Source organism: Ursus maritimus, unplaced genomic scaffold (genome assembly GCF_017311325.1).
Source record: "Ursus maritimus isolate PB19 unplaced genomic scaffold, ASM1731132v1 scaffold_12, whole genome shotgun sequence".
Taxonomy (NCBI): domain Eukaryota; kingdom Metazoa; phylum Chordata; class Mammalia; order Carnivora; family Ursidae; genus Ursus; species Ursus maritimus.
The window spans coordinates 11,487,584-11,506,001 of NW_024423564.1; the positions used below are offsets into that span (position 1 = coordinate 11,487,584).

Sequence of the window (18,418 nt, forward strand, 5' to 3'; positions counted from 1 at the left end):
GTGTTTGTTAGACTCCTATCTAGAGTATAGCTACAACTGTTCTTGGCAGGCAAATACATTGCTGTGTTTCCTGCAGTCACAGTGAGATAGAAGAATGTTCTCTGGCTGGGGTGTGGATGAAGGCACTTTACTAATCTTATGCATAATTCATCCTTGGTTGCTGGGGTACTCAGAGTTGAAACTTTGCTCTCTGATAAAATTCAGCTGGATTTTTTACTTACTTGACTCTGATCCCTTTGGATTTAGCCCTTATTGGGAGCCCGGGGATTCTAATTCAACTAAGCCCTGGCTGTGTAGACTTTTGTTATTAATTTGCTCTTGGTGTATTTTAGCTATTGTTCAGACTGCCGTAAACAACAACAGCAACAACAGCTGCACTAAAGAACATGCAGTCCAGAGGCCTGGACACCCTGAAAAGATTTCTTCTTTTGTTATTGGCTGATTGACTGGAAGGACTCCAGTGGGGCTTATCTCAGTTTGTTTTCAAAGTGTTGTTTTTAAAGAGCCTCCACATTTAAAACGATGTGAACTCCTGTTCCATAGCGTGCCACAGCATGGTAATGATTATTCTGTAATGTACTCCACATTTTCAACATTCGTATTCGTGATATTAAGATGTTACTACTGATGGATCTGTTCCTTCCTCCATTCAATGAACAGATATGTGTCGGGCACCTTTATGGAGCATGAACTACAGTGTGTGTCCGCAGGCAACTCACTGTCTCGCCGCGGGGGTTTGAGACAGGCCAGGGATGTGTTAGTCTAAGACAGAAGCTCCTGCCACAGCAGCAGATTAGCTCCCCCTTGCATGTTTATTCATTTGACTGGAAGTGACTGAGGAGTTATTTTCACGTGCCTCACATAAGATGTAATGACCCAAAAAGCCATTTTAGACTCAGAGAGGACTTTCCTTTTAGAAGACTCTGTTTAGTTAGGAGCCCTTTCAGTCACACCGGGAAGTTAGAGAGAGGAGCCTCTATTCTCTTTCAAACATGAGACATGTAGGACTTTCATCTTAACACCTAGCCAAGTGCATGTTTTTATAAACAGTGGTATTCATTATGTTTATCTGAATTGTTTAAACTTTATCAAAAAGTGAAGCATTCCACAATTCAAAATTTAAATAAGAAATGTCTTTCCTCAGAGTCACATAGTAGCTGCCATAAGACAAAAGCCTCTCACACTCCTGCATTTTCATCGTCCTCTTTTTGTATCCTCTCATCCCTAATAATGACAGATTGATAAGAGGTAAGGGCCATTCTGGTTTGGAAAATGAAACAGTGTGATGTCATTGTGAAGCAGAATGGGATAGCAAGAGTTAGGACTAAAATTACATGGATCTCTGGTCATGTGAGAAAGATGGGAAGGAGCCACTCAGAATTTCCCAGAGCCTACTGTTAATGTTAAAGCTGCATCCTGCACTCACTGATTCTGAAACTTGGCACATATGTTGATTTTTAAAAAATAATAAAAGGATATGGGGGTAGGCACTGAAATGGGTTCCTTTTCTTTCCCAAGCTGAATTTTGCTGATCAATTCTGCATCCTGAACGATTCTACCTTTTTATAGGGGGAACCACCAAGATTTTCTAAGTATTTCCAATCTTTATTGGCTTAATCAAGTATATGTGCTAACTGGATCGTTGGGGATATGACCTTGGAATACATATTTCAAAATAGGCACAGGACCTATCCTTGGGGAGCTTATACTAATTAGGCATGTCATCAATAAATATGGTTAAATGATAGAAGTATATGGAGTAGAAGAGTAGGCCCAAGGTTGTACTAGGGGGTCAAAGAGTATACTGATTTAACTTGGTGTGGCATCAGAAGAAAGGAAGTGGGACAATTCGAACAATGACTTGGAGGCAGAAGACTGCAGATGAGGCTTTGGAACTTACTGGTGATTGTTAGTTGTCTAGCAATCCATCTGAGCTTGCTATATCTGCTGGTATAAATAGAAATTATTATTCTTTGGGTAAGTTAACAGAATACGTATCTCCAATAGTGAGTTAGATGCATGACGCATCTTCCACCTCAGAAGTCTGATTTGTAACATGCTGGTAAGGAGGCACGTTCATATTTCTGGGTTGTAAGGAGCCCACTCTCACCCATTCACCTAAATGTGTTCCCATTTGGACTAGACCATGTCTGCCAATATTAGGTCTCTAGAGAAAGAGTTAAGTCAACAGTCAACTCCAGGGATGCCTGGGTGGCTCAGTCAGTTAAGTGTCTGCCTTCGGCTCAGGACATGGTCCTGGGATTGAGCCCCGCATTGGGCTCCTTGCTTAGTGGAGAGCCTACTTCTCCCTCTGCCTGCAGCTCCCCCTGCTTGTCCTCTCACACTGTCTCGCTCTCTCTCTCTCTGGCAAATAAATCAATAAATAATAATTTAAAAATGGAAAAAAAAAGTCAACTTTAAGCCCCCTGAGTTCCTGACTAGCACCTACTCCCATAGGACTTGGACAAAGATAATGAACAGTTACTTAACTTTTTTTTTTTAGCTTTTATCTTTCAAGTGGCATTGAGAGTAACCATATCTCTTGTTTGGCTTCAAGTTCCATATTAAATTATTTTTTTTAATTGCTTTTGAGCAATAACTTTTCCTTGGTTGCTTAACCAGTCATACAAGTTGAGACTTCTGTCTCGATGTCTATTTTATACTAGCTGCTCTGGGAGAACGGATGAAAAATAATAAGTCAGTTAGATATTTTATGAGTATCAAAATCCCTTCCATTCAGAAATGTAAATAAAATAACCAGCATGAGCAATCAGCTTATGTCAGATTCCATGGGTTTATGTTACATAGGGAAATTATAGTGCAACCTGAAACATGCTTCTTAATGAATTCATAGTGGTGTCACAGTTGAACTGTTGAGCTTTTCTATTGTGAGAGGTTTCAGAAATCACCTTTTATAAACTGCCTAAGGAAGGAGGACAAAACTAAGATGATACCAACAAATGCTGTCACTGTGTAAATGGCTGCCTCCCGGCACCAAATTGTGCCATAAGTCAAGCAAACACTTAGGATACTGCTCACCTTTTGGCTTCAGGTGTGTGTGTGTGTGTGTGTGTGTGTGTGTGTGTGTGTGTATTCTAATATAGCTGACCCTTGAATGACACAGGAGTTACGGGCACTGACCTCCTGTATAGTCGAAAAGCCACTTATGACTTTTGACTTCCCAAAAACTTAATGTTGACTGGAGCCCTCGTCAACATAAACAGTTAGCACATATATTGTATATGTATTATATACTGTATTCTTTTAATTAAGAAAATGTTATTAAGAAAGTCATCAGGACTGTGTTTATAAAAAAAATTGTGTAGATCTGCATTCAGACCTGTGTTGTACAAGGGTCACCTTATTCTGTTTCTGAAAGGAGCACAAGAACAAGTGTGGAAGAACGGGTTGTCCTTGTGATTTTTGTTCTCAGAAATGAAGAAAGCTCAGTAAGGGAAGTAGGACAGGAGCCTGGTAAGTAGCTCTGTTTTTACCTTTATGGATGCAAGAAGCCAGAGACCTGACCGGAAGTTAGGAAATCGGAATTTGTCTCTTGTTTTTGGCAGCCGCTCTATCTAGCAGCTTATAGTGCACAAGACCTATCTTCTCCCTTATCAGTGAACTGGTTTTGCGGTCCCTAAAGCTCTTTCATCACTCTCCTCCCATTCACTGTGGCCTCAGATATGATGAATCTGTTTGCCACAAAAGTCCCGTATATCAATCGGGACATCGAGGCCTGTCAAATTCTAAGGTGGGGAGTGAGGGAAAGAACCACAACTTTTTAATTTTAAAATCTTCCTTTTTTACATTGTAATTTCTTAAGAGTTTGGCTTGATTTATGCCAGCGTCTGGGCCCGTAAGCCTCCATTAATGCATCACAATTCTGGATAGAATATTTCATATCTCTTATTTAGTCTAGAACCTCAAATGCTAGTGAGTTGTAGTTAACACTTAACATTTGTTACTGGTGCTGTAGCTCTCTTTTCGGCCCTGTATATGTAGTAAAGAACTCATCCCTGTGCTTTCCCATCCGTGCCCCTGCGTTGACGGACATAGATCAAGATGCTGCATGGCCCTGCAGGGGCTCCGCACCATGTGACAGTCGAGGCGCCTGCAGCCAGCTCACATTAGTTCAGCCCTTATCTCAGCGTTCTCATTTCTCCGTCGTCCCCAGTGTATATAATATGTACCGCCTTGAAATTCCTTATATATTGCTTGCACATTCTTGCTTCTACGTTTCAGCACATACCAGTTCCTTCGCTGTAGAACGCCTTCTCTGACTCCCCTCCACCACTCCAACCCTTATCTTATAAAACTCCCAACTCAGAAGTTACCCCTGTAGAAAGGCTGATTCATCGCCTCCACCCGATTGCTGTATTCCGAGACTTCTGTTTCTCAGTCCATTCCTCGACCAGTTTTTCTTTGTGATTGTTGCCTGTGTACCTTGTCACCCAAAAGGAAAATGATCCGAGGAATGATGATTTTTCCTGTATCCTTTGTCTTTGTCTATTACACACAAACATTTTGGAGGCCTACCAGCGGCCTTCTCAATTTCCCCAGAGCTCTAGTCCGCCTTCCACACCTTTTCCCTTTACATCATAGCTAACTGCCTGGAGGAACAGGGCACGTGTTCAGGGCTTGGCCTCCACCTCAGCATGTGTGTGGCAGCCTGCTGAATAGGTCCCAACAAATGGGAAGGATTTAACCCTTCGGCTTGGCAGTCTCTGCCTTCTACTCAGACACCTTCAAGAAGTAGATGTGGGATCAGAAATAGGTCTGGAGACAGGAGCAGAGAAATTTTTAATGAAGGCTTTTTCCTTCCTTTTTACACAAGACCCATGAAGCTGCTGTCGTCAGCAGCTCATCCGACACTCTCCTGCTCTGACTCTTTTCCAGGAGTCAGGGTTAGTTTAAGAAAAAGCCTCTCGCTAGAAGCCATGACCTCGTACTTTTATCCCCTCCATCTGGTGTGCGGCCTCATGGGGCTGTGCTGCTATGCAGGAGGTGAGCAGTGGAATTCTTTAGATGATGACTTCTGAGCCCACATGCGGAGGCAGTGGGGGTGGAGAGCAGGGAGAGCAGTGAGAGCCAAGATCGATGGACCAAAAAGTAAGGTTTGCTCTGGGACAGATCCTGACTATAGGTAGACTGTTTTCGTGAGGTGTCCTTCCCCTAGCTCAAGTGGGGGCCCGGGTCTATGATGGATGAACATTGTGTTCCTGCAGTTTTCCCTTCTGCCTTCACAGTTGGGGTGCAGGAGTGGGATAGGTAGGGTATGTGCGGGCTTACACTTTTTCTGAAGGAATGCATTCCAGGGTTGAACAGGAAGGATTCCCCATGCACACATCCTCTCTTGGAGCTGCTTTGTCTCACGTCTTGGACCTAAACAGAAGTCCAGATTTTGAATGAGGGTGGGAGGAGGGGTTGAGAGCAGCAAAAGTTTTTGATCAAGTAAAAATCTGTTGTCTGCGTCATCTTGTAGGGGTTTCTCTGCAGGGTGGATTCTCCTTGCCTTGGTGTAGATAAATTACTTGTCGCAGCTAGAGGTCTTTTACCAGGCCTTGAGTAGGCATCCGGCCTGGGATAGGATGGGTTTTTAGCACTCTCATTCCTTCTTCTTACTTTCCTAGCCCAGGACTTGACAGCATTTTTAAAAAAGAGTGCAATCTCAAAGGAAATTCTAATACATACTTGAGAAGCCCAAAGCCTTCACAGTTTCCTCTCACGGCTCTCGGGACTCCTTGTACTCTGCGCGCTTAGCATCACATTAAAAGAACTAGATAAAATTAAAACAAATGTTTAAGTGTTAATCTGAAGAAGAAAAAAAAGGAGTCGAAAGTGCTAGGAGCCAGAGTTGGTTAAACGCAGACTACTTAGTGCAGTGATCGCTCTGTGGAGGTGGATATAGTGGCGGAAAAGACGGGATTGATGATGTGGTGAAGGAAGGCCTAGGCTGTTCCTTTTGTAAGTTCTGCTCACCTATACTCTCCTAGAATATTTTATATCGATTTCTGTTCTGAAGGGGCTGGGCCTCTGGCCCTTCCAGCCCAAGGTATTCTCAGTCATTGAGGAGAGCACACAGGGTTTGAAATGAGAAGCCCAGGATTTGAGTTCTGTCTGCGCCACTCAGTGTCACATGACCTTGGACAAATCACTGAGCCTTTCTGAACAGCACCTGTGCAGTGAGACTGTCTCCTGCCTCACAGGGTCAGTGTGAAAATTATGTACATGTATCTACCTGAAAATGCTTCTTAGGAACATCACAGTTATTCTCCGGGAACCCCAAGAAGTTGTCAATAGGACAGCTGTGGAATACCTGGTCTTCCCTTTTTCTTCACTCAGTTTAGACTTTCTGTTTGGTCAGGCCTGCTTATAGGGGCTGGTGATGGTGAAGTCAGGTCACCAGATTTCAGCTCCTTTTGGTCAAAGAAAGAGAACTTCTATGTGTAGGTGCTCCGTCTATAGCCTCATAGGCAGAATGGAAGTGAGCAAACAGTAGTTCAGAGTTAGGGGTTAGGGGGAGAAGGCTTCCCTTGCTTTCTCAACTCCAGGATGACTAAAATGTCTTAAGTGAGGAAGAGCCACAAAGATGCTCAGGGATAATTTAAGCCATGAATGGGAAGTGGAAAAATGTGCTTAAAAACTCTCCCTCTCTTCTGTCCCTTTGACCTTTGGGGTCAGGGATAGGCATATTATTGACCCTCCACCGGCTATTGCCTGAAACCTGCCAGTCATCCAGGGAGACTAACAGCTTCGAGGAAAGCTCAGTTCAGTGTAGCAGCTGTGACATATTTACCCTAGTAAAGTCACTGCTTGCACCTCTCCAGGACTTCTCTCTTGTGATTATCTCTGGAACCCAAAGCTACCCTGTTCCCTAACCGAATAAAAGTTCAAAGCAACAGGTCTTGGGTAGCAGGCTTGGTGATTCTACCTCACGCAGTCCTAGGAGGCTGCCCCATCACCCTTAGCACACGGGGCACAAAGTGCTCTTATCTCCAGCGTGAAGCAGCCACGGGAAGCCCCACGGTCTTAGCCATTCTGCTTGGGTGGCACTCGTCTCCCGTTGATCTCTCCTCTGCATGCCCTTCCTGCATCCTACCCCTGCCACCTCCCAGGGGAATACCAGGCCCCAAACCGCACAGCTGCTTGCGTATTGATCATGGAACTTTTTAACGTTCCTCAGTGATGGCTGCATCCCTGATGTTGGTATGACTTCTGCAGGACTTGATTGAAATCCAGTTGCTTGTTTTATTGTCGGGGTGAGGGAGGCGAACTAGAGCTCTGCTGCCGCCTGGGAGAAGCTATGTGTATGCCCACAGAAGCACACCTCATGTGTGTGCAGATCCTCACTGTTGTGCTCAGGCTCCCAGGAGGAGCAAAGAGTGGAAAGGAAGCATCTCTTTCTTGTTTTCCAACATTGCTTCAAAGGTGCCCAACCCCCGTAGTAGCAGGCAGTTCCCAAGTGGAGGGTGGGGGCAGAGGCCTCCACCAAGGCCATCAATAACCAGGTGTGAGCTACAGGTCTCCGTGTAATGTGAAGCTCTCCCGTATTTCATTTCTGCACCCAGGGGGCGGCTCTGCAGGATTGCTTACGGAGAGCTCTGTGTCTGGCACCTCTCCCCACAAGGCCCAGGCGCCCAGGGTCCCACGGACCTGCCCAGGAATGCATCACATTATTCTCTGGTGCTGTAATTTGGCTGCAGGAGTTAGGCTGACGGCCTCCCAGGGATGAGAAACACACTCTCCCTGGCGTCCTCCCTTGGGCTTCTGCCCTATGACCACTGAGGGCGTTTAGAAACCTCAGAAAGGCTGAGGGGGGAAAAAAACCCTGATTATCTCTCTTATATTAAGCCATGTAGAAACCAATGTCCTGAGTGGGTCCGAGAATTTGGCAAAAGACTTAGTGGTTGGTGTTCTTGCTAAGGGAGGTGAGAAAAAGAAGAAATTACTCTCTGCAATAGGGAGGAAGAGAAGCGAGGCTGTAAGTGGTCATGAGTCAGACCTACAAGACTTTTTGCAAACAGATGTTCAGGGCCAGGCAATGTTTAATTTTTTAAAATAATCTGAAGTCCCTGATTTCATTTTTCCAGCATCATTCTAAGAAAGCGTATGGGTTAGCACTATTATTCAAGGCTAGCAATCACAGAAGTTGGCTCTTACGTGCAGGACTAGGTTCCGGCTGGCATTCTTACTCGTACGTGAGGGAAACTGGCCACAGGCTGTGCAGCTGAGGTATTTCAGCCATGTGCCTTCTCTAAAAGAGTCTAAGACCTTTAAAGGATAGGGATCCTGTCTTTGAAGTTAACTTTGTATCCAAATAGCACTTTCTGCAGTGCATTCTACTAAATATTAAAAGAAAAATTGAGGACTGACACAGAGGAGGGGGGGCGAAGGGAATGCTGCCAGAGGGACAGACCTCTACTGACCAGAGGAGGGGTGGGTGAGGGGGTTAGAGGCAGTGAGTGGGTGGCAGAGAGCTAAATGGAGCCCTGACCACACCAAATGCAGTTCTCCTTTTTGCTGCTTGTTCCAAATAAATTAGTTTGTTTCTTGCAGAATGGATGCCAGTTGTCCAAAGCCAATCAGAATGCAGAGGCAAGCTAAGAAATAAGAGGCAAAATTAATTGTTTGGCCATCATTCCTTCTTGGGACCACATAGCCTCTATAGTGGGGCTCACATGGGCCCCTTTCTCTCGCTGTCCACCCAGTGTTCATACTTGTCACTCTCTGGGCAGCTTGCTCTTAACCATTTATAGGAAACTGTAAAACTGGGATCTGTACGAACTACAGCTTGGAACCCAGGGGAAGCACAGAGCAGTAGGAGATGCCAGAAGAGGCTCAGTTCCTTCCATGGGGTAAGAACTGAAAAGGAACAGGTGATAGAGCACGGGCAGAGGGAACTTGGGTTGAAGTTCCAGGAAGGCCTAGCCATCATTTATGCGGTAACCCGGGCATTCTTGTGAGAGCGGGGGCTGACTGGGACCTGAGGCTCTGCCCAAAGACAGTACCCTTATGTAAATTCCTGCAGCTCTATTCTTAATTCAGACTGACTGTGACCCCCTTACCTTCCCACTACCCCAAGGCTTTCCTCCCCCTAATCCCAGCTCAAGATGTCAGAAGCTCTTCTCTTCCCCTGCCGTTTCCCCCTCCCTAATCCCACCATTGGCTCATCAGTTATCCAGTTGACTCCACTCTGCAAGGAAGACATTCCCCTGGCCTGACTCACTCAGTCCCATTTCTCCACAGGAATCCCCTCACCGCAGACCACAAGGGCCCTGACTAGCTCATGTTTTGTGTTAATGGATGTGAAACCGGAGCAAACCCCTCACCAAAAGAAAAACCACCCTAAACTCTCCCACACAGGTCTCAGCAGGTTACACAAATATTAGTCCTATCATCCAAATAAATCTGCCCCCATGGCCCAGAGCTCTGGCTCCCCCATCCTTCTGCTGCCTGTGCAGAGTGAGGCTGCTCCACAAACACGTGAGGACCCCAAGGGATGTTGGAGAGGAACTTGGAAAGGGGGGGGGGGCGCCTATATCCAGGATTCCTTGTGTAGGCCCCTTAGTCTACAGCCTGCTGTCAATACTTTACAGTTCTAAACAGAAGGTTCCAAGAGACGTCACGATGGGCTAGACCAGTTAGGGACTTTGGTAAGAGCATCCGATGGCTGGAACTGGGGGCATAATTAAAACTCAATATCTGAGATAGGTTTGTAACCTCACTTCACAGATGAGACGAGAAAGGCTCAGAGAATTTGGGTGTCTTGCTCAAAATATCAAAAACAGTAAATGGCACAGCTGTGATTTCAACCCAGGTCTGTCGTAACTGCAAATTTCTATGCCACTCTGGTCTTTTACGGTATCACCAGGCAAGAGATAGCCATTGTCCCGAGTCACATAAAAACAGGACATCACGGTTTCTAGGACTCTACATCCTAGCCTCTGGCTTACTAAGCCTACCATCTCTGGAGACTCTACTGCTACAAGCTCAGTTAGGCAGCGTGTAGTAGCACAGAAGGAGCCTCCTCTATTTAAGCCAAAGATGGAGTGAACAATAATAATCACCAGGACTTGGGAGAGTCACTAAAAAAAAAATTTGTTGAATAAATGGGGAAAGGCTGCTTTCTGAGCTATTTACCCCTTTGGCCCCAAGCCCCAGTTCTCCTTCCCTCTGTAGCCACTGGCTTCCATTCCGAGCTTCAGAGACCAGGATCCTCTCCTAAAAATTGCCCAAGCCAGAGATCCCTGTCTAGTATACCTGCCTAGTATACACTGATGCCTCATGTGGGGCCCTTGAGATCAGACTTGCTACCCTCTCCCAACCCCCGTGAGTCCCATACCTTCTACTGAGTGTTTCCCAAATCTGGCTGACCTCCAGAATAATGCATAAGAACTTAAAAAAAAAAAAATCCCAAGGCCTAGGCAGGCTTACTAAATTATTCTTTCTCAGGAGTGTTCCAGGGTGTTCTAGTGATCTGTTAGGCATAAGAACCACTACATGCCACTCGGTTTGAACAGGCAGCAAAGTGAGCAAGAAGTGAGTGACCAATGTGCTGTCTGATACAGGTTGAAAAGAGGAGGGAGATTAGAAGAGAATGTATGTTTGTATAGTTATATAATTTTTTCCCCTACAAAATACAGCAGTTTATAAACCTATGAGCATGTGAATGGAACCTTGTCCATGGCTAACTCCTATCTAGCAATCCCAGGCTCTTGATAATGGAAGAAGGTTGTAGCCGAAGAGTTTCTTTTGGGGTACCAGGCAGTCTGCTCAAACTGACCCAGGGAACAGATGTGGTTTCATCTCTGTCCCATCTTCCCATCACAAAGAAGCTCTTTCCAGGTACCCTTCCTCTTGCACACACAGGAAGTGTCAGGAAGCCGGTGCAAAGGAAAGGAAAGATGAGCCTTGACCATGTGCTTTAGTGCAACTTCTATCACTCTGAAGACCCCTACCTCTTCCACTCTCCCTTCTAACCTCCAGAGGGGGCAGTCAGGGAGCCCTTCAATTTCTTACATCCCCTGTCAACTCCTTCCCAGGGCTAAGGAGCCAGTCAGGACACCAGAGTCCTTCTGGATTACTCTCCAAGTCCTTAAACAGACACTGTAGCAGCCCAGAGTTGAGGGTGGAGGAAGGTGTGCATGCAAAGATCTTGTGCTTTTGAGCCAGGAGGTTTGCAGTAGAGGGATGAGTGAGGTATTTGTATGTTCAGGTCTGGTCCAGCCACTCTGCCTTCTTGGGGGCCTTGCAAGTATGGACGTCGACAGTGTTTCTGCACTCTTTGCACCGCACCGCACAGCACCAGTGGAATTTGCACTCACACTGGGTGACGCGGGTGACTCGAGTTGTGTCATACCCTCGGCCACAGCACATGATTTCGCAACCATCCGTCCCTTTAGATGTCTTGCTGCAGACACGGCCCGCAGTGCCTAGGGAACCTGGGTTGGGGAAGAGAGAGAGTGAGAACCAAGTTACCTCTTCCTTCAGCTGCTCTGGGTTCCCTTACCCACATCCTTATGAGAAAACCATAAAGAATCCCTTTTCCTGAAAATATGCCCAACTAGCCAAAACGACCATCTCCTTGCTCTTCCCTCTGCATCAGCCTGGCTTCTTTCCACCATCAAGGCTCCCCGAAAACCACTGACTTCACCTGCAACGCCTCCCCTGCCAATACGTGGCTCCGTATCTCTTTCAAGATCTGGCCTTAAAATGCTCCCAACTGTTAAAGCTGGGTAAGGGCTCTATGTTTGAAGCTGTCCATACTAAAAAGGTAAAAAAACAAAAAAACAACTTAGCCTATAATTTATCTTTTCCAAGAAGTCTTGCCACAACTCTGATCCAGCTACCATTTGTTAGTATTTTGGTCCTTAGTTGATATTTTATTAAGTTGTACCATACAGGGAAGTAGTGCAGTATGGCCATTAAAAGCACAGGCCTTATTGTCATATTGTCCAAGTTTGAATTCCAGCTCTGCCACATCCTAGCTGTGTGATTTCGCAAGGTAGTTAATCTCTCTGGATTTTAGTCTTCTCATATGAAAATAGGCATAATAATAGCATCTAACTCAGGGGATTATCATACTATGTCTATAATCTCTATTCAGCTGAGGAGGCAGACTGATTAACGTGACTGCCCAGAAGCACATCCCTACGGAATTCCTACAGAATATCCCTTGCCCTTTACAAAAGGGTAAGATTGATGTGATCCCCCTGCACAGAGAATGCTCAGGACTTCATTCTGACCAATTTTAGCAAAAGAGATCCTGCCAACAGATCATAAAATCATAGAATTTTGGATGGGATGGACCCTAGAAAGTATCTACCCTGACGTTTCCCCAGAGATGGGACAGGAACAGACGTGGGGGTTGAGGAAGGGGAACAGACTGACTGATTCTCCCACAGGAGGCTGCACATTCTACTGCGATAAGCAAAGAAAATGCTGGAACTTAGAACTTCTATATTGTTTTTTATTTCACAAACTTAAAATCTCTACTTTTATGTTTTATAATGTACATATTAATACAGGGGAATGTATCTGTTAGAAGTAAATATCCACATTTTGGAGGTGCACGCTCCAAGAATTTTTAAACGATAGGAGTATACAACCCAAAATGTTAGGAGGCCACTCCTCTGGCGTGTGGGCTAACTAGTTCTACACTCTCTGTTTTTCTCCTGACTCCAAGGGCTGGGTCTAAAGTCCTTCTCCTGTGCACCCAAAGCCTCGTCTACACTCTGGAGCTGAGCTGTCCAGTGTAATAGCCACTAGCCACATGTGGTCATCTAGATTTAAATTAACTAAAATTAAATGCAATTTAAAACTTAGTTTCTCAGTCACACTAGCTATATTTCAAATACTTAATAATCCCATGTGGCTAAGTGGCTACCATATTGGAAAGCACAGATGTAAAACATTTCTATCATCACAGAAAGTTCAACTGGACAGGACTGCTTTGGAGGGAATTTCTGGCTCCCTACTCCCTTTGGGATGACTTACACCCTTTGAATTCCAGGCCCCACTTTGGGTTTTATAAGGCTTAATTTTATGCCTCCAAGAAAAACCAACACATATATGACCCATCCTCCCTCCTAACTCCAAAGGTCTTCCCCCAAAGGTGCATTGTAGGTATGGCAGCACAGGCTCATGCCTCGGATGTTATGCAGTTATTTCAAGACATTCAGAGAGCAGTCCCCTGAATTCCATCACATGGGAAGAAAACATACCTAGTGGCAGGAAATCACTGGGAGAATTGGAAGGGCTCTTTCCACCCTTTTCCCCCTAGCACCATCCAAAGGACACAAACTACTTTCTGTGTTACTTGGGTGGAGCCCCACCCTGTTTCTGTGCCCAGTTGTGCTCTGAGCCACTCGACTCTCCAGGAATGACCGTGATGGGTGAAAACAAACAGAACTGAAGACAGCTGAGGTCTGTGGCTCTCTCTCATCCAAGGCCTGAGTGCCAGGTACACAGAGAGAGCCTGGGAGCCCGTGACAGAGCAGGGGAAGAGCAGTTCTTTTGCACAGCAGGTTGTCCCTAGTCTAACCTGTCTGAACCTGAAGTATGAGCCAAGATGGTCACTTCTCCTCGCTGGGGGCAAGAGCATATCAACTTCCAGCCTCCCCAAGAATTCCACCACAAATATCTGGAACAGATTGAAAAACAGTTTGCTGCTTTCTGCTAGTGGTTCGCCCTCCTGGGATCTTTTCTTTCCTTGTTTCCCCAACCCCATTTTTGAATCTTCAGTGGCAGCACACTGGAAACAGCCTTCCAGGGCCACTCATGGTCTGACCCGAACCCAGATATCTACTTCTAGTCCCCCCATCCCAAACCTTCACTCAGATTAATCTGCGGTCTCGGTTCCTAGAACGATCATGTGCTTCCCCATCTGCCACTCTGCTCCTCTGCCCGTTCTTCTCTCTAGGCTGTCCAGGTAACCCCTACACTTCAAGAAAGAGCTGAAGTTCCACATTTTCAAATAAGCTTTTCTGGATTTCTCCAGTCATCTGTCTTTTGCAGTTGCATTTGTCTACCTGTTACATCTCATTTCTCTAGTTAGATCGTAAAGAGCCAGAGACTTAGGGCTCCATCACATGCTGCTTCTGTTCAGCCCACCCACTGCTTGCTGTGGAAAATGGGTGACTCATTTAAACATTCCCAGCGTCGTACCTACTGTACCCCAGATACTGGGGATATAAAGGAGTGACCGATAACCTCCCCCCTGCTTGGGCAGCCCTGGCACTGGTGGACTGAGTCATTCACCACCAATCTCATTACAAGGTGTTCATGGAGGGAGGAGACCGACTCCTCCCACAGTACCGCTTCGCCAGCTCCTGAGGCTGACCTTGGGCTGCCTGCACCAAGAGCTGGGCCTCCGTGTCCCTACCTGCTCTCCTCACTCACCTGCAGCCTTGTCCAAGACACAGTAGTCTGGGGAGTTGTCAAAGTAGACAAGGTCAGTCCGGGTGGCACGGCGATAGCCTTGGCGGGCTGCCGTGAAGTTGGCGCCATCCTGGGTTGCTGTCACCTGCACAGCGCCATCATAGCGCCGCCGCAGATAGTCACCCGTGCGGCGGAAGTCTGAGAGTGCGCGCCAGCAGGTGCGCAGGGTACAGGAGCCGCTTACGCCGTGGCACTTGCACTCGAGCTTCAGAAACCGCCGCACAGCCTGGGTGGTGGGGAAGCAGGGAAGGGAGAGGCAGCCAGTCAGGACACTTTGCAGTTCTCCCCAGGGCTAAAAGCATCAGTGTGCTGACATCGGCCGGACCTGGCCTGGGCTGGACAGGAGGGCCGTCGGTGGTCCTCTCCCCCTGTCAGATCCCACCCATTCTTCCTGACCCAATTCAAGAACTTCTTCTTCCATTAATCCTTCCTGGACCAACCCATCCTTCCTGCTTTCCTTCCCATGTTCACCTGTTTGAACTTTAGAGCCACAGGATTCTGTTCATGATTACAGCATGCTGTCACATCCTGCAGTTTTCGCATGTTTTTAGAGTTCAAGGTGCCATGCCTTCTACTTCTTTGGCATGTCATTATCCAGCACAGTACTGGGCACACAGGAGACGCTAGAAACCAGTGAACTGACTAGAACAAGCTCTCATCCTCCTCAGTCTTTACGCAGGTGGTTCTTTTCCTTCTTAAAAAGTTACTTCCTAGGGCGCCTGGGGGGCTCAGTTGGTGAAGCATCTGCCTTTGGCTCAGGTCATGATCCCAGGGTCCTGGGATCAAGCCCTGCGTCGGGCTCCCTGCTCAGCAGGGAGACTGCTTGTCCCTCTCCTTCTGCCTGCTGCTCCCCCTGCTTGTGCTCTCTCTCTCTCTCAAATAAGTTTAAAAAAATCTTTTAAAAAAGTTATTTTCCCTCTTTTCTCTACCTTTCCCTTCTTTCCACCTATGTGAAGACACATTATGCACCTGGTTGAATCTAGGCATTCCCAAGCTCCCTTGCATTTACTGCTCCAGTGCCATGGGGGTTGGGGCCTTTGGAAGTGATCCAAAAGCCTTTAGTGCTCCCACCTTCACATTCAGTCCATGATCACACATCCTGGTCACCCCCCAGCAGACATGAACGTACACGCATAGACATGAGTACTGACCGTGCGACCACAGCGGTTGTTATGTAAGTTCATGAGGGCCCGGGCATCCTTAAGCCTCTTTTCCTTGGCATCCACAAAGGCCTTGGCAAAGCGAACACCATAGTGGATGTTGTCACTGCAGCCACCCCAGTCAAAATCCCCACGTTGGTCATGGTGTCGGCCACGGGTGTAGGGGTCACAGCTGCACACACTCAGTTCACCCTGGCTACAGGCACGGGTGATAGCATGGACCACCCCCGCCGACGAGATGGCATATACAAATGCTGCCTCCCGGCTGCCTGCAGAGAGAACAGCAGAAGTAGGGTTCAGCAGGGAGGCCCACGTCTGCCCCCTTGTTCAGCCCACGCAGCCCCCGACTCTGCAATCTCCTCTTTTCTTGTCTTTCCCAGAGCAACTCCTGTACCCCCTTTATTCAAGGCACCCTTCCCTTCCAAGAGCATTCCCCAGAGTATCTGACTTCTTCCCCTTAGCCCTCGCTACTCTCCATCCACTTCTTTGTACATCTGACCTCTTGGGCTGACCTGTACTCTTGCCTTCTTCCAAACTCCCTGGGTCCATCCATTGAAAAGTTCCACAGTGAGTCATCCCCTCCCACAGGGTGCCAATCCTGGCTCAGCTAAGCCTGCCTCAGTCCACATTCCAGGCCTTTTCAGGCCTACTCTGCTGGACAGTTCCCCTACAATAGAGACCCCAGCCCAGGGGTCAGCCTGTTTGGGGAGACCTGCTACTTTCTCAGCCTTCTTCCTTCCCATCCTGCTCTTGGGGATTGATGACTCATCACCCCTGTCCCCCAGACACCACCAGATTCCCATCTCATTCCCTTTCTCCTAGTTTATTGTCTAGCTCGGCTTAGCTTTTTTGTTGAGCTGGGGCCAAGCCGCCAACTCTCCAAATATTTACATATCACCTTTCTGTTTATCCCTTGCTGCCATTACTGGAGTGTTGGGAGTGTTGGGGTGAGGGTAGTGATGGTGGCAGTAAGAACAGAGCAGCCATTCCTAGTCCTCAGCCTCACAGTGCTGGGAACACCCAGGATGGGCTTGGGGAGGGAAGGGAAAGGGAAGAGGAGAGGAGGAGGTGCCATCATCCCAGAACACTGGAATTTAGAGGTATCCCTGCCTGCATCTCTCAGGTACTGAGGGTCTGTTCCTACCTGTATCCTCGGCTCTGCCCTCGACCGTCTCTCTGCTTAGGAGGCAGTAGGAGAGGGGAGGAGGATCGTGCCTACCCTACCCACTCACCACCCCGGGCACAGAAAGGGAAGCAGGTGCGGCAGGGCGGAAGAGGCCCCTACTTCTGAGCATGACGCGCCCAAAGACAGTGTGGTCCCGGTCCAGCGTGGTGCAGTTCCAGCGGTGGTGGCGGAACTGGTGCTGACACTCTCGGATCCATTCTCGGGCACCCTCGCCCACCGAGCGCATGATGTCTGGGTAACGCTGGCACAGCTGCCGCTGCCGGCTCACCAGACCAGGGATATTGTCACAGATCACTCGGGCCCCCAGTGCCCCGATGTACCTGCAAGGTGGAGATGGCCCTGTCAGAGCGGCCTGGTCCTTTCCTGCCTCGGGAGGGGGGTTAGGAGGGGAGAGGTCTGGCCTTCAGAACTTGAAGAGGTTCCTTCCCCTCCTCCAAACCCACATTCCCCGAGGCCAATGAGTGCAGCTTTCCCCACAGGCTCTGGAGAAATGGTTATGCAGTCGCAGAGAGTCACTGAGTGGTCTCTCACCATCACCCGCTCCCAGCCAAAGGCCAAAGTGACACATGCTCGCAGAACACGGGCCAGGCATGTGTCACATACATAGAAGCCCCGGGCATGTCACACAAACCCATTGCCTGTTTATTTAATAAACATTAAGAGCCTCCGAGGAAAATAAACTAACAAAACAAGAGTCTGAGACAACACTCTTACACCCACATGTGAGAGGCACATCCTGCATGGCTGGTCCGTGAAGACATGGTTTGGGGGAGGAAGGATGGAGACAGGGAGGGGCTGGTGGGAAGAGACACTCCGGGCAACCGTGAGGAATGCTTCCAGCTCTGGTCAGACCCGTTTAGCTAAAACTCCTCACCCCCAGTCCTGAGGTCTGGGGAGGAAGACCCCACCCCCCAGATCTCCTCCCTACACCCTTTATTTCCAGGTCCCATGGCCTTTCTTCACTGATGAGTCTTTTAAAATCATCCTCCCCAACCTAGAAGGCGTGATGTCCTGGGTGAAACTGCATGGCAGAGGGCTGCTAGCAGTGGGAAGCCAAAGCCAAGATAAAGCAACGGGGGTGACCCCCCCATCTTCCAGTCCCCATTCCACTTAATTCAAGCAACTGTAAGAAGGTCAATTGGGGTGCGCTACTGAAAGTTAGGTGGGCTGCTAGAGTCATTCTCAAATTTCTCAAGGCAATATTTTCTCTTCTCTCAAACGCTCTTAGCCCTGGACTCCACCGCGAGCCTCGGGAAGAACGTTTCAGGGAAGACGCGACTGCATCAGCACCTTTTCTCCCCACAAGGCCACCACATGAGATCTTATCACCTCCTCGCTGTCTCTCCAACACCTAGCACCTTCCTTGTCTGGCTGGGGGTCTCTGTTCTCCTATCCTAACACATCAAGGAATACCTTTGTCCCCTTCTCTGAACAGGTGGGGGTCAAGGAGGGCAGTTGCTGCTACAGGCTGAAAAGATTTGGTTTGGTCTGTGAATGAGCCTGTGGTTTGGAAAAGATCCCAAAAATGGGCCTAGAAGTGGGTGAGGAGAACAGAAGGCAGCCAGTGGGGAGAGGGGAAAAGCTGGACTGCCCGGGGCTCTATGTCGTGTCTCCCCCCCCCCCCCCCCCCCCC

At 47.8% G+C, this 18,418-nt stretch overlaps 2 protein-coding genes across 7 annotated transcripts in view; one reads left to right on the forward strand and one right to left on the reverse strand.

Annotated features, from left to right (window-relative positions):
- ST7L (suppression of tumorigenicity 7 like) overlaps positions 1-18,418 on the forward strand; it is a 128,333-nt gene that overhangs the window by 67,051 nt on the left and 42,864 nt on the right. The gene's annotated exons all lie outside the window — the stretch shown is intronic.
- WNT2B (Wnt family member 2B) overlaps positions 8,633-18,418 on the reverse strand; it is a 14,466-nt gene continuing 4,680 nt past the window's right edge. The window contains exons 2-5 of the mRNA XM_040626898.1: positions 16,885-17,105; positions 15,591-15,868; positions 14,401-14,665; positions 8,633-11,441 (exon numbers count right to left, since the gene is read on the reverse strand). Of these exons, the coding sequence (XP_040482832.1) occupies positions 11,212-11,441; positions 14,401-14,665; positions 15,591-15,868; positions 16,885-17,105 (994 nt within the window). The 3' untranslated portion in view covers positions 8,633-11,211. The remainder of the gene's footprint in view (positions 11,442-14,400; positions 14,666-15,590; positions 15,869-16,884; positions 17,106-18,418) is intronic.